We start from the raw sequence: 16,678 nt of genomic DNA on the forward strand, positions 1-16,678 counted from the left end.
CTAGATTTTCTACGAAGTGAAGATTGCACTGGAAAATGAAGTTCAAAGTAAACAATAGTTTTCTGGAGAATTTAATTTGGGGTGGCACAGACATTGTTACAAGGCTACCTGCATAAAAAGTGATTCTTAAATAATAAATCTTATGAGTGTGTGTGTGCTCATACACAAATGCTGACAATAAGTCCTTTTTTATGATCCTATAATCCCTTAATTTAGGTTAGAGTTGAAGCGACTGAATGGAGCTGACAGTTTACTGGCCAGATGCAGTGGTGGGATTCAGCCAGTTCGCACCAGTTCAGCAGAACCAGTAACTAATTTTTGGTTGCCCAGGCCTAGAATGGACTTCCGGAAGCGACATCCACACAGAGAACTGGTTGTTCACAGATTTGAATCCCACCACTGGCCAGATGCCCTTCCTGATGCTATGCAGAGTTTGCAGCAGATATTTTTTCTTTGTGCCCTAGGAGAGAAACACCTGCCACTATCTAGGATTCAACTCTCAACCTTCCGAGTGGGAGGTAAGCATCTTCACCACTAGACCACCATGTTGCTCATGCAAATACTGATAATAGTTGGGTGAAATAAAGAAAATCCAGAGAAGGAGGGAGGTGAGAAGTTTCAGAAAATAATGCCCATTGTTGTGATGGAAGTGAAGGTCTTTTGTGAGAAAGATACAGGGTGGCCTGTTGGTGGTATTGGGTTCAGCTAGATGCAGTTCTATTTCCTTTTCTTTTTTCTTATCTCTTGCTTTTAATTTGGAGGGGGCTTATTCCTCATCCCCTATTTTCTATTTTAATGATGTTGCTTATGCTAAAAGGAAATTGTAATTGGTAGCTATGAATGTATAATCAATAATCTATGGTAAATGGGCAGTCAATAAATTTAATAAATAAATAAGTAAAATAAAATTTCTTTTTAAATGGTGTTTCAACTATATTTCTAAAGACAGATCACTACATCTAAGGATGAAGGATTCAATTTTAGGGAAAGACATCCAAGAGACACAAGAAGTCATTTTGATATATGCTGTTTTATTTATTAAATTTATATAGCTGCTCATCTCACATGTGTTATCCAGAATGGTGGCAATAAAGCAGTGCTACTGTATATTCTGCATGGGCTAACCATACATACCTCTGAGGTCCATCAATGTCATGCATTAACCAAATCTGCATCTTGGAAACTTCCTTTGGGTTTAAGTTAACTATTTCAACACTGCCAAAAATGCTGAAAGAACAGAAGCAGAGAAACACATTCAAAACCTTTTCTTGCTTAAACAAATATATCAGGCCAAAGTGTTAAAATATAACTCCTTTGCTACTGGATGTATATTTCTATTTTCAGAAGAGAAAAAAGACCCTAATTTGGTCTTTCTGGGTTCTTATACATTCTGATGGATCTGTATACTTGCCATACTCAGTGAATAGTGGATGAGCCTTGTCTGCTACTCATCATAAAATTCTCAGCCATGGGGACAAGCTCACAAAGAAAGCCAAGAAGAAAAGAAAAGGAACCACAAGATGGCATAGCCAAAAAGGACTTTGCTCAATTTTGGCATTAGCAAAATGAACAGAGCATGGCCCCAAATCTTAAGGGATATCCCCTACCTTGTTCTCACCTAAGGTTATCTATCCTCTTAATCATGCTGTATGAGTTTTTGTGCAAATATTATTATGATTGTAAGCCTCCTAGAATTACTTTATGGAAAGATGGGCGGCCAATGAATTTTATAAATAAATAAATATTAATACTAATTTGTTTATTATGAAGGCCCTGCATTTGTTTTGACACCTTAGGTCAGTGGTGGCGAACCTATGGCACGGGTGCCAGAGGCGGCACTCGGAGCCCTCTCTGTGGGCACATGTGCCGTTGCCCCAGCCTTGCCTCCCCCCACGATCCCCTCCTTACCAGCAGCCCCCTGGAGGAGAGTCACCCCCGAGCGTGGCCCATGCGAAGCAGCACAGCCAAGGACATGGCAGCCAGGCAGTGTAGACAAGACTCTGCCCTCACACCCTATCGCCCACAATTGATGCTGCGGGGCATGGGCAGAGGGCGTGGCTTCCATGGTGCTGCTGGGTGATCTGTGACGAGCCCTGGAGGCGGTGAATGGCCCTGTGGGCAGGCGGGGTGGGGGAAGGGTGGGGGTGGGACAAGGTTTTGGGCACTCGGTCTCTAAAAGGTTCACCATCACTGCCTTAGGTCAAAAGGAGGGGCTTTATTTTCAAGGGGAATATTTCAGCAGAAGGAACATACTAATGTTCTGAAAACAAACTTGCAGCACTGTATCGGCTGCTGGTGGACTGGGCAGGGGGGTTGGGTTTCAAAGTGGGAAGAATAGCTTGGTGCTTTGCATGGGAATGTTAGATTCTGGTTGACTGGAATCACTCTTTCTCAGTAAATGTTCTTTTGATTAACCACATGGTGTCAAGAGTTGTACTTTCCTGAGAGGGCCAGTTGGGCCAGGTCCTTACATTAAGCGGAATCTGCAATAGTGGTCAAACCCAAGAGGAACCCACTTCTACTGTGGGGACCATGCAAGGAATATCTGCACAAGACAGTGACCAGGAGGAAGCAGAGTACTGGGGAGAAGCCTATACCAAGGCTCACCCTGGGGTGGACCTCTCCAGGTGGACAGAGGGGGTTACTGGTCTGGGAGATTCATTGAAACCCAGGTGGTCCATTGGCATTGGGAAGAAAGATGAATGGGAAGGGAGGACTAAAGGAGTAACTTGATCATGCTGACATCCTCATGAAGAGAGCCATGCACACCATGATGGAAGGATTCCAGACCCTCAAGGCACACAAGACCCTAGGCAGAATGACCTCTGGGGATGCTTGTCAAGCCCTAGAGGAGGATGACTGCAGGAGAGCCTCACCATTAGACATCATTAGGCGGGAGTCTCAGCAATCCCAGCTGGGGCAGCTGCAACCATGGGAGCAGCGCAGAGGGATCCTACCAGAACCACCACACCAGGGGGTGCTGCAGCCACAGGCCCACAAAGAAGGAAAGCCCCACCGCTGGTGTGAAATTTGATGGGGACTCCCAGCAACTGGGATTTTTTTCTGGCCCACATCTTAACCTACATACAGGCTTATGGGCCAGACATCCCTACCAAAGGTTCCAAGGTGAGGTGTGTTGCATTGGCACTGGAAGGAGCAGCCACTTGCTGGATGATGATGCTCCATCATTGGTTTGAGGACCCTCTCTGACTGAAAAGCCAGAGACCACATTAAAACTGTGAGACAAGGGTGCAGAGCTGTGGTGGAATACACCAAAGAGTTCCACAACCTGGCATACTGACTCGACTGGCCAGAAGACATCCTCATCAGTTGTTTTAAAGATGAACTGAACAACAACCTATACCAGTGATGGCAAACCTTTTAGAGACCAAGTGCCCAAACTGCAACCCAAAACCCACTTATTTATCACAAAGTGCCAGGGCTGCATCAGCATTGTGGTGCCCTCAGGGGGGAGTGGGGGGCATGGCCCACTGGGTGGGCATGGCTGCAGTGGTCACGGCAGACTGGGTGAGCGTGGCCGGGGCCAGGGCAGCAGAGGCTGCCATCTCTGGGGCATCCCCGGGGGGGCCAATGCCGCTTGCTTGCTCACTTCCTGCCCTGTCACTTCCAAATGCCACGTGCTTGCTACTCTGGTGAACTCTGGTGGGGCAACAGCATACGTGTCCACAGAGAGAGCTCTGAGTGCCACCTCTGGCACACGTGCCATAGGTTCGCCACCACTGACCTATACAATGCTTGTCTGGCAAGAGAGGCCTCTGCAACCCTGCACAACTGCTGCATGCTTGCTGAGGAAGTAGAGATTGACCAAGCCCGAAACAAGTACCGCACAGCGAGATCCTGGAAGAAATACCCTCCAGAGAAGAGAGAAACAGCTAAACCCCAAACTTTGTAAGCCAAATCTACACGTGCTTCAAATGTGGCCAAGAGGGACATCAAGGTGCAGAATGCAAAACTGGCTGTCCAGGAAAGAAGATCAACCCAAATCCCAAGAGGAGGCCTGTTGTGACCTGGGCCTGATGAGGAAACTCAGCAGGCCCAGAAAGGTTGCAAATGGTCCCGGGCATTGTAAAAGCTGCCCGGGACCAGACAGAGTGGCACCAGCCTTGTGCGCATGCGCAAGGCGCGAAGAAGAGGAATTCCTATTAGTTCACTCTGTCCAGGTTTCAAGCCCTATAAAAGGCCTGCGTGCCTTTTGCTTCTTTGCTTGGAGTTGGAGAAGGAGAATAAAGAGCTGTTGTGGTCACCATGTGTCTTCATCATTCGTACGCGAACGAAAGATTTAACACTGGCGACGAAGGTGGGATCCTTTGCAAGCTTAATAAATGAAGTAAGGACTTACCCAGGAAGTCCTGACGAGGGAAGACGGCGTCTGCATCAGCGTCTCAGCCTGCCAGTATAGCGTTGCTGGGGGGTGAGCTCGGCTAAAGGACCCTTTCCCAAGCATCAGCTTGCAGAGGAAGCGATTGGTGAAATTCATAAACTTTACGATGTCGAAGATTGGCCACTTAACTGATTTTGATGTCTCCCACCCAGAGAGATGGAATTCCTACGTAGCACGGATGGAGAATTACTTTAGAGTAAATCAGATAAGAGAAGACGGCCTGAAGGCAGCAACTCTTTTGTGTGCCTGTGGACAAAAGCTTTTGACATCGCAGAAAATCTGGTGGCCCCTGCACCTCTTGAGTCAGTAACATATGCTGATCTGAAAAAGATGTTGAAGGAACACTTCCAGCCGAAGTTATCCATCATTGCTTGGAGGCATGCGTTCGAGCAGAGAGACCAGAGGCTGGGTGAATCTGCTGCGGACTTTATTACTGCCTTAAGGCAAGCAGCAAGGCCTTGTGAGTTCAAGGATCTGGAAGAGAGGCTGCGAGATTGCTTCGTTTGTGGCTTAAGGAGCAGAGACTTACAACAGAAGATCTTTGCAAAAGAAGATGTTTCCTTCCAAGACGCGTTACGAGAGGTGGCAGCTGAGGAAGCAGCAGGCGGGGCTGTGAAGGCCTTGCGGCTCGCCAGGAACCCTCCAGACACAGCTACCGTCCATCAAGAGGATGCTCAAGAAGGATTGGAAGCGAATCCTGAAGAGGAGGTGGACAGACTTCACCAGCCAGCTGAGAGGAGGCAGAAGGGAAGTCCGGACAAGGCCCCAGCATCTCTTCAATGCTTCGGGTGCGGAGGACGCCACAAGCGAGCTGACTGCAGGTTCCACTCCGCCATTTGCAAGGCGTGTGGCAGGCAAGACCACATCGCATCCATCTGTTTGGGTCGCCAGAAGGTCCAACCTCGGGAAGAATTGCTTCAGAAAGGTACCAGGATCCCCAGCCAACACAGAGTGGGTTTCTGCGTATCGCGCAGGAGTATTCTAAGGACAAGGACACACAAGCCCCTTAAGAAGAAACTTTCCATTAATGTAAGGTTGCAAGGGGTTCCCTTATCAATGGAGTTGGACACTGGATCCGCTCTCTCAATTATTTCAATTAACACATTCAAACGTATTTGCTGTAGTAATGGCCTTCGAGTTAAACTCAGGCCATCGAATCTAAAACTCACTGATTTTCAAAATTCTATGGTGTGTGTTAAGGGGGAGGCCACCCTTAGGGTACAGCATAAGGATTTTGAAGGTCTCCTAGATGTGGTGGTAGTTGGGGGTGAACGTACGAGTCTTATTGGACTCGATTGGTTCAAGGCTCTGGGAATCCAGGTAACTGGGCTGCACCATTTGCAAACGTTGAGCCTTGCAGAAGTCTGCAAGGAGTTTGCAGATGTGTTCAGTTCAGAGCTAGGATCCTACAAGGGGCCCCCCATTGCGCTACGATTAGACCCAACTATCACGCCCATCAGGGTCAAGCCTAGAAGGGTACCTTTTGCCCTCAAAGGTAAAATAGATGCTGAGCTGGACAAATTGCTCCAGCAGGGCATCTTAGAACCTGCGGATTCTAGTCCATGGGAAACCCCCATAGTGGCTGGCATAAAGAAATTCCATGATTTCTTATATGGCTGCCACTTCACGGTCTATACAGACCACAAGCCTCTGCTGGGGTTGTTTACCACCAACAAACAGACACCTCATATCATTTCTCCTCGTATGCTGAGATGGTCCATTTTCCTGTCAGCATATGACTACACTCTAGTTCACAAACCTGGAAAAGAGATGGGCCATGCAGATGGCCTAAGCAGATTACCTCTGAGACAGGTAGAGCCAGACCCTGCTCCTGCCATTAATATTCTTTCTATTCAAGAGTTGCCTGAATCTCCCCTCAATGCTAGGGACGTGACTGCAGAGACTACCACTGATCACACGCTTGTACGCGTGCTGACATGGGTATTGTCAGGATGGCCTGACACATGTCCAGATGCGACATTTCAAAGTTTCTGGCAAAGGAGACACACACTGTCTACTTTTAATGGGTGCCTATTATGGGGGAGTAGAGTAGTTATCCCTACCTCACTGCGGTCTAGGGTCTTGTCCTCTCTGCATGAGGGACATCCAGGCATTGTGCGCATGAAAGCGCTTGCACGCAGCCATCTTTGGTGGCCTGGGCTGGATAAAGCTATCGAAGCTCATGTGCACGGGTGCTAAGTGTGCCAACAATCATGACCTAAAATGCCTCAGGCCCCAGTACACAGGTGGGAGGAGACACACACCCCTTGGTCAAGGGCACATTTAGATTATGCTGGGCCCTTCCAGGGGCAATTCTTCCTTATCCTTCTGGATAGCCATTCCAAGTGGCTAGAGGTTGTACCTGTCTCCTCCACTACTACTGCCAGGACTATCCAGGTGCTAAGAGGAATCTTTGCAACCCATGGCCTTCCGGATGTTCTTGTCTCTGACAATGGTCCTCAATTTACATCTTGTGAGTTCCAGGCTTTCCTTCAGGCCAACCTGATCTGGCATGCAACATCAGCTCCCTTTCACCCTTCCACCAACGGGCAAGCAGAAAGAATGGTGTGCACCACCAAAGACGCACTCAAACGACTAACATACGGCAGCTGGCATCACAGGTTAGCAGATTTCCTTCTTGCACACCGCACCACATCATGCACTGCCACCGGGAAGAGCCCAGCTGAACTACACTGGGGTCACCGCCTCATTACTAAGTTGGATAGACTGCACCCTGACCGGGTGGCTTCACAGGTGTCACAGCCGTGGGCACCTAGGAGACTTCAGGTGGGCGATCCGGTCTGGGCTAGGAATTATGGTCCTGGACACCTCTGGGTCCCTGCTGTCATCTGTAAGATCTCTGGACCTCTATCATACGAAGTGACCTTGGGAGATGGTCGCGTCCTGAGGCGTCAGATCGATCAACTGCGCTGGCGGTTGTCCCATGATGTTTCCACCCCTGCCTCCGCTCTTGGGGGGAGGGGGCCCAGGAGCCAGATCGCATTTCAGGTCAACATCTGGAGACTCTGCCTCATTGCTCCTGGGAATTACCGCAGGATGCTAGGGATTTCCCAGGGGTGGAGCAAGGGTATCCTCACGGTTCAGCTATTGCGCCAAACAGGGAGTCATGCGTATCCGCAAGAGCTCCAAACAGGAATTCACCTGAGGAGGGGTTTGCCATAGAGGCTGCTCCTGACTCTGGCACCTCGGCCACAGGGGACTGGAACTATTGGGGCACTCCTGCAACACAGGTCACGTCCGAGACTGGTCGCGGGCTCAAGGGATTAAGTTCCCTGGAGCCATCCAGGGTAATTGGGGAATCCTCAGCCAATTCAGAAGGTTGGGGAATTCCAGCTGCTCTAACGGATCCTGGAAAGAGCTCTGGCAATTTTGCCAGTACGCCTCACCAGGGGTCACCTGCAAAACTTGTGCATCAAAGTCCTGGTCTAGCGAGCCCACCTGACAGGCCAGTAGGCCAGGTGCCCTTAAATACAAGTCCTGGTCTGACTAGCCAAGCAGGTGAGCTGACAAGCCAGGCCCCCTCCCTAACCTTGCGTAGGTCACAACGGGCTAAGGCCCCTCCTAAGCATCTAGGCAATTATGTGAGGTTCCTGTCAATACAAGGAACCTTACAGGTCTAGGTCGTGGAGATGGGACCTATGTTGGGTAAAAGATAGACACGCAAAGTCCACATTAGAGAGTGGTTGGTTAGCTAACCCTATTAGTTATAGAAGGGTGTTTGTATGGAGTAGAATATTATTTTATTTTATTATTATTGTAAAGAAAATTGGAATTGTGTGTGTTCTATCCAGGGGGGAGGGGTGTTGTGTCCTGGGCCTGATGAGGAAACTCAGCAGGCCCAGAAAGGTTGCAAATGGTCCTGAGCATTGTAAAAGCTGCCTGGGACCAGACAGAGCGGCACCAGCCTTGTGTGCATGCGCAAGGCGCGAAGAAGAGGAATTCCTATTGGTTCACTCTGTCCGGGTTTCAAGCCCTATAAAAGGCCTGCGTGCCTTTTGCTTCTTTGCTTGGAGTTGGAGAAGGAGAATAAAGAGTTGTTGTGGTCACCATGTGTCTTCATCATTCGCACGCGAACGAAAGATTTAACAAGGCCCACTAAAGTGCAACCACAGACCAAAGAGACAGTGCTGAAAGGAGTGGAGGTCGTGGAGTTCACTCCATCACCAAAAAGAGCCAAGGGAACCCCGATTCCACCAGACAACAGCCAGGGGTTAATGGACATCGACTCTGACAACAACCCACTGGTAAATGACCCAGTCATGCCATCCCAGAACTGAGTTTCCCTGGGTCTTGATTGAAAGCTTTATTAGACTTGGGCTCCACCAGATGCTTGGTAAATCCAGCACTGGTCAAGAAACTGGGAATTCGACTGAGATGGGTAAAAGTCTTGGTGGTATTTTGTTAGCTGGATGCCTCTATCATGGGGGGCATCCCAGCAACATTTGCTACTGAATTCATAAGACTGCAGATGGGGGCACATTCAGAAGTCATGAGTTTCATAATCGCACCTGGAATGGAAAGACTCCTAGTCCTAGGGCTAGTCTGGCTAAAAAAGTGGAATCCTTATGTGAACTGGAGGAAAGGGCTGCTAAAGTTTCAAATAAATTGCTCCTCCTAAACTCGAAGCAAAACTAGTAGGGTGACTATCCTGAAGCATGAACTAGGGGCTGTCATGCAGGAGAAAAACCTTCATGTCATCCCCAAAGAGTATTGAGATCTCCAAGAGGTTTTTAGTGAAAGGGGCTTGGATGAATTCCCCCCTCATAGACCTACTGACTTTGCTATAGAAATCCTGCCCAGTGCCAAATTGCCAAAACTGAAACTATGCTCAATGACCCCCAGAGAGCTGAAAGAACTCTGGTTGTTCATTGATAAGAACCTGGCTCGAGGTTTGATTCAGCCAGCTCAATCCCAGGTTGCGCCTCCAGTGCTGTTCCAGGAAAAGAAGGATGGGACCCTTCATCTATGCGTGGACTGTAGAGGTTTAAACATAATACCCCCTACCTCTGATGAAAGATATGCTAGCCCACCTCGCCAAGGACAAACTTTACTAAACTGGACTGACTTGCGGGAGGCATATTAGCACGTGACCATCAAAGAGGGGGATAAATTAAACTACTTTCAATTGCCCACTGGGTTGCTTCCAATTCAAAGTATCCCTTTCAGACTGCAGGGAGCCCCAGCTATGTTTATACAATTGATTTATGAGGTTCTGCATGATGGGCACAGTACTTTAACCACTTTGACTTCTCCCTGCACTATCCCCCCAGGCAGAAGAATTTTCTGGCAGATGCATTGTCACGTATGCCACAATACAATTGCTCCAAAGCAGAAATAATCAAACCAATGCTCCTGTCTCATCAGCTGGCTGCTCAAGTGATCACCCGAGCCCAGGAGAGAGAAAAAGTTCCTATACCCAAGGACGTGACCTCTGCCCTAAAAGCTGCCCCAAAGGATGATAAATGGCTCCAGAGTCACAGCAATGTTTGCTCAATCCAAGATTGGCTAGCCTTGCAGGGGTGAAGCTCTATGTTCCAGAAATTCAGAAACTCGTGGTTTTGAGGAGTTGTCATGACTCAAAAATGGTGCGATATTTTGGTTTTGTGAAAACATTACACCTAGTCAAGAGATAGTTTTGGTGGCCATCCCTCAAAAAAGACATTGAAGGCTACATTGCCAGCTGTCCGGTGTGTGCCTCATCTAAACAGCAGCAAGGTAAAACTCCAGCATTTCTTCAAACAGTAGCTGAGCCATCAGCACCTTGAAGAGAGATTTCTATGGACTTTATTGTGAAACTCCCCGAAAGCATGGGAAATACAGTAATTTGGATGGTGACTGATTTATTCTCCAAGCAAGTGCATTTTATCCCTTGTCAAAAGATCCCTTCTGCCTGAGCTCTTGCAAAACTATTCCTGCATCATATTTATAGACTACATGGAGCACCTCAGCGAATCATTTCAGATATGGGGATGCAATTCACAAATGCCTTATCAACCCAGTCATGGTAGTATTAGACTTGCCATTGCAGTTTATTAAAACCCAAGGTTTCCTCACCCCTTAGGCCAGTTCCTCCCCCTGTCCCTGAACCATTAATGATAGAGGGTGAACAACACTTTGAGGTGAAGGCGATTTTGGACTCCTGCAAGCGTAGGGGAACCTCCAATATTTAGTGGCATGGAAGGACTTTCCCACCAGCCAGAATGAATGGGTTGATCATCAATATGTTAGAGCCCCTAGATTAGTGAAACATTTTCATAATCAATATCCTGACAAACCTAAATAACTGTTCTAATTCTTTTTTCCCCGTGTCTTCTGCAGGTTTAATCCCTCTCTTTTGGGGTGGCAGCATGTCAGGTCTCCTTTTTGGGTGCCCTGCCATTCTGGTGGAATGGGGAGGAGGACGCTGCAGGGGAGTATTCTTTGCATACTTTCGCTTTTCCCATAACCACATGGGAATTAAGGAGGGGGATTGTCTTCAGAGATAGAATGGATTCCCTCCCAGCAGATTCCAGCCTGACTCCAAGGTTGTTCTCCCATGAGGATGACCTGTTATTTATCCTGTACCTCAGCATTCTCAAAACAACCTTGCGGCAGTGCATTGGCTGCCGGTGGACTAGGCAGGGGGTTGGGTTTCAAAGTGGGAAGAATAGCTTGGTGCTTTGTGCGGAAATGTTAGATTCTGGTTGACCTTACTGCAACCACTGTTTCTCAGTAATTCTTTTGATTAACCACATGATGTCAAGAGTTGTACTTTCCTGAGAGAGCCAGTTGGGGCAGGTCCTTACATTAAGCAGAATCTGCAATAGTGGTCAAACCCAAGAGGAACCCACCTCTACTGTGGGGACCATGCAAGGAATCTCTGCACAAGACAGTGACCAGGAGGAAGCAGAGTACTGGGGAGAAGCCTATACCAAGGCTTACCCTGGGGTGGACCTCTCCAGGTGGACAGAGGAGGTTACTGGCCTGGGAGATTCATCATTTACTATCAATCAGGCTGAAAACTGGAAGCTGCAGGCTAATTGCTAGTCCAGCTCTAGAGAAGCCACACCTGGCCCTTGGGGTATCTGCAGGGGTACAGTTGAAAAAATCAAGAAAGCAACACAATGGTTCAATTGAACCTCTGCCCTCTTTAATGTCTGTCATGTGTGACATGCACATAAAAATGGATAGTTGTCAAGCGCCAGAGAAATCAGGAGATCCAGGCAGTTCATATGAGTATAAAAATGTATTGCAAGCTTAAGCTCTCTAACAGTCAAGCAATTTGGTGGTAGATAAGGAATTCAAGGTGGGCTGGACTTAGTTCAGATGCATTTCAAGATACATCTTGTGGGCGTGAAGGGATTCAGAATTGATGATGCCTTTGACCCCTCCTCGGTCTCAGCCTGATCATCTCCTACAGTAGTACTTCAATCACATCATTGTGACTACCTTCTTTACTCCATATCTTGCAGATACCCATGACTGACATAGAGATGCTTGGTCAGAAATATCGACAAATAAATGGTGAAGAAAACTTTCCTTGTTTACTTTAGAAGCATTTTAAGCACATGATTGGAAAGAGAATACCTGCTTTTTCTAAATGCTCCAGACATTGTTGATCCATTGAGCATCACTTGAACTGTTCCACAGGATGTTTCTGCAAACTAAAACAAGGAGGAACATTATTTCTTACTACCAGCAAATGATCTATCTTATATTTGGTTAATAATCTGTGTTTCCAAAAATACAACAAATGTTTATTTCTGCAGGATTTATTTCCCTGCCATAATTTCAAAAGTATGTACTCATAACAAGACATGCCCACCTAGATCAATGCTGCCTGAAAATGATTTCAGTCTTTCACAAAAGTCATGGAAGAGGAAAAACGTTAATGGTAATTGTAATAATAAAACAAAGAAATACAGGTAACGCTTGACTTATGATTGGTTGCTTAGCAATTGTTCAAAGTTACAATGGAGCCCTCAAAAGCTACTTACAATCAATTTGAAGTTCTGTTGTCTGTTCCACCCCCACCCACCCCCCGTCACATGATGACATTTTGGGCACTTGGCAGTTGGCTGCATTTATATAGTTCCAGTCTCTGGCAAAAACCAGCCCATAGCAAACAATGGGCTTTCTTAATGATCATGGATTCACGTAATGAAGTTGTAAAATCAGGTCTGGTCACATAGTGACCTGTTTTATGACTGTCACAACTTATGATTAAAATTATGTGCTCACTTATGGGAGTAAGTTGAAGGTTACTTTTACATAATGAAGAGTTAAAAAGTTAAAATGGGGGGGGGAGAGAGAGGACAATTCAGCACAGTGAATATTTTTTTTGCAAAGCTGCCCCATTTATTATTTTTATGGATGAAAAAATAATACCTCTCCCTCTGCATGATTGCTGGGTTCCATTTTAGTTCTGTGCTTTATATATTTATTTATCACTAATATTTTTATGCCGCCCTGCACCTATTGGCTCTGTAACTCAGCTTCAACAGCTTTGGAGTCCCACAATGTCAGCGTGCAGTAGCATCGAGGGAAAGTTCAAAAATACCAACATGATTGAAAATATCAGAATGATACCAAAGTGATTGAAAATATCAAGGTTTGATTAAAGCTCTGCACAGTTGAAGCTCTGCCTCTTTTTACATATCTTGATGCATGGTAAAGAGGAACAGAGCTTTAATTGCATAGTTGTGGCTGCTTTCCTGATATTTTTGACCCTCTGGGGGATGCCTATCATCACATCAGTACAGGTAGTCTTTGACTTGCAATCACAATTGGGGCCAGAATTTCCGTTACTAAGCCAAGTGATTGTTGCATGAGCTGCGCCCTACTTTACAACCGTTTTTGCCATGGTTATTCAAATCACTGTTGTTAAATAAATCATGTGGTTGCTAAACAAATCCAGTTTCCCCCACTGATTTTGCTTCTCAGAGGCTGCTGAAAATGTCTAAATGGCAATCACATGATCCTGGAATACTACAGCTTTCAGTATCAGCACCTTGAGTCGGCTAAGAAATTTTCATTTCTTTCAATGAAAAAATGAAACTATTAAGATTTAATGACCAATAGGACTTATCTTTAAGACTAGTGATTTGCGTTCATTGCATTAAAGTATATATCACTGATACATTATGCACATTTAGCATCAGGGGCTGAGAAGAGATCAGCAAAACATACCATCTTAGATGCCAATTTCCAATATACTGAACTGGGATTATTTTCACACTCAGTCCATTTTGGACAAGATTCATAATTGACTCCTAAAAGAAAGATGTTTCGACATAAATATAATGTGGAAAAGTTATAAAAGGCAGGATGGGAAGTATTAATATTTAATGTTAGCGTCCTTCTATAAGTGGCCCTGGGATCCATCAGGGTTCTCTTTTATCCCTAAACTGGAAAAAATGCTTTGTTTAAAAAGCATTTATAGAATAAATAAAAGCTGTATTTTCACTGCCATTTTCAGTGACATAACTCTTTTAGTTTCAAGGGGTCAATTCTCTTTCCGGTCATTTTTTAAGGGCCGAACACTGTACAATTTCTGCCTCCCACCACCCTTCCAAGCAACTATTGAGGTAAGAATTCTGCTTTTCCTACCTGAATTGGAGGGATTTCCACACCAGGAAATCCCATCTGCTATGTAGCCTAGCAAAGTATCTTCCAAGGTGAGGAAATCATTATTGGTTTTCGTGTAATGATGTGCCAGGTCATATGTTTTGCTCCAGAATAAGGACTGCAAGTAAGAGGAACAGATATTTGTCATTTTTCAGCATTAACCAAATGATTTTATATGCTCACACTCCTTTTAAAAATGTTGTGCATTGATTGAGCTTTTCCAAAATTTGTTTCTGCTGTTTGTTTTTCATCTTGAAAAAAATTAGAAATTTTCTTCTAAAGTTGTCATGGGGGGAAAAAAAGTTCATTTAAAGAGCAGCATGACCATGTCTAAGACAAATAAATAGATGTATCATTAAATATACTGGATCCATAGCTCTTGGTATTTTCCCCTACATTTCTTCCTAACAATTGCATATATACAGTACTACATTTGACCAGAGATTACACAAAAATCTTTATTAATATTCCTGTAAATACTTCTTAGGGGTATATTCAGGATATTTTGCTGCCTGAACCGAAAATCACTAGTCTTCTATAGAAGCTGATGAACTATTGCTAGGACACATATTTCAACAATGACAGAGGAATCCATGGGATATGGGCAAGATGATGACTGCAATGGGAAGATCAAAGTTTCACTTGGATATAAAAACTAGGTTGAACTTTGACTGCACATCACAATCACTCTGATAAAGTACTTTCACATTTATCAAACATGTGAATAATGGACAGTTCCTCCTTTTAATTAGTCTCAAAAATCAAAACATCTAATGTATTTTTCTGAAGAAGCTAAAGCAAACTGGGAACCCTAGATGTAACCCTTTCTCAGAAAATCCACTGGCACAACACACCTTGTTGCATGGTATGGAATATCTTGCCAGGTCCATTAAAGGCTGGTAATCTTCTTTGGCCACTCTGCACGGATCCTTGTACAGAAAAGCCTGTTCAAATAGTTTCCATACTTTGAGACAATCTTTATTTCTGCAGAAAGAGACAAAAAATGGCTGCAATATAGCTTCATTGTTGTTACTTTTTAAATTATCTTTGACTTTTATTGTTCATTCTGAGCCTTTGTTTTCCTGACTTTATCTTTGCAGATTTGGGTTACAGTATTTGTTATCTGTAAACAATATAATGATCATCTTAGATTCTGTAAGGAAATATGCCACCACCATCAGTAATCATTAGGTTCTATGTCAATCCATTAACAATCTCATTATATACTGTATCTATTACTTATTGCAGAGAAAAGGAGTTATTCCACCTGTCTGGGGAATTCTGGGAGTTGGAATCCTCTCATCTGAATGCAACCAAGACTGAGAAATACTTCTCTAAAGTAATCTTCAAGTCATTGTAAAAGAAATAACTTGCTTTCAATCACATATTTTTCACATGTTACTAAGGAAGTTTTGGAACTTGCATCAGCATAGTCCAAAATGATAAAAAAGAAAAGTGCAAATTGCAAAAAGAAAACAAAAAAATCCTACATGTGAATATTTATAAGCAGATATAGTTGTGTACATGCAGTTTATAAGAAATTTGACTATTATGCAATATGTGCATATCCATCAACCTGACACTTGTACATTGTCTTTCAGCAACAGCCTGTCCTTTCCATATCCTTGAATAAAATATTCAATATGCGAGAAGCATGCCAAGCACATGGAAATCTCAATAATCAATGCCAAGGCAGACTTGGCATGCCATGGACCAGGTTTCTAGCTGTCACTATTCAATTCAGTCCATTGATGAAAAGTTAGTTAATATCATTTTGTACAAAGGACTTCATTACACAAAGGATATATATTGCCTCCAGGACATATGTTGTTTTTAATTGAAATTTGTGAATCCCTGTCTGCCTGATTAGTCTGTTAAAATGAAGTTCTACTGAATTATGTCACAATTCCCAGCTTGGCCTGTGGTGGAGTTTCAAAACTTTGTCTTTCAGTTGTTGGACTATAAAACCGATCAATCTCAGCCAGAATTTATCATTATTATTACATTTCACAATGTGAAATCACATATGCCAGTTCTTTAGCTGGTGTGGGCCTTCATAGGCATTGAGTTCTTTCAATGAACCAGGATGTTGTAATGTATCAGCATAGTTTATATGTGGACCCAAACAGTGTGACCTTTTGCAATTCACAGGTGGGAAGTGTCTCAATGAGCAGATTTTCTGAGTGTCATGCAAAACTTTTTGGTATTGCACAGTGTGCTGATAACCACTGGAACAACCACTGCTGGTTTGTGCTATAATCTTTATTTTTATCAAATAATAAATAACCTAAGTATTGTTTTATAATTATTCTTATTTTTCTAATAATTTTATTTTATTGTTATTATCAATTTCGTCATATTTATATAGCTTTGTCATGCTAACAGGGGGATGGGATTTGTAGCATCCTAGACCCCTAACTTGTGGGGTGCCCCAGGGGTCGGTCCTCTCCCCCCTTTTGTTCAATATTTATGTAAAGCCGCTGGGGGAGATCATTCGTGGCTTTGGGGTGGAGTTCCATCAGTACGCTGATGATACTCAGCTGTACATTTCCACCCCAGGCCACCCCAACGATGCCCTTGACGTGATGGCCCGTTGCCTGGAGGCCGTACGGGTCTGGATGGGGAGGAACAGACTCAGGCTCAACCCTT

At 44.7% G+C, this 16,678-nt stretch overlaps 1 protein-coding gene across 1 annotated transcript in view; it reads right to left on the reverse strand.

The window, feature by feature from the left end:
* Positions 1-16,678, reverse strand: part of LOC107292463 (ADP-ribosyl cyclase/cyclic ADP-ribose hydrolase 1) — a 78,532-nt gene that overhangs the window by 18,962 nt on the left and 42,892 nt on the right. The window contains exons 2-6 of the mRNA XM_015821551.2: positions 14,884-15,013; positions 14,012-14,147; positions 13,592-13,674; positions 11,990-12,066; positions 1,135-1,227 (exon numbers count right to left, since the gene is read on the reverse strand). Of these exons, the coding sequence (XP_015677037.1) occupies positions 1,135-1,227; positions 11,990-12,066; positions 13,592-13,674; positions 14,012-14,147; positions 14,884-15,013 (519 nt within the window). The remainder of the gene's footprint in view (positions 1-1,134; positions 1,228-11,989; positions 12,067-13,591; positions 13,675-14,011; positions 14,148-14,883; positions 15,014-16,678) is intronic.

Source organism: Protobothrops mucrosquamatus, unplaced genomic scaffold, assembly GCF_001527695.2.
Source record: "Protobothrops mucrosquamatus isolate PMUCROS unplaced genomic scaffold, P.Mucros_1.0 scaffold1347, whole genome shotgun sequence".
Lineage (NCBI taxonomy): Eukaryota > Metazoa > Chordata > Lepidosauria > Squamata > Viperidae > Protobothrops > Protobothrops mucrosquamatus.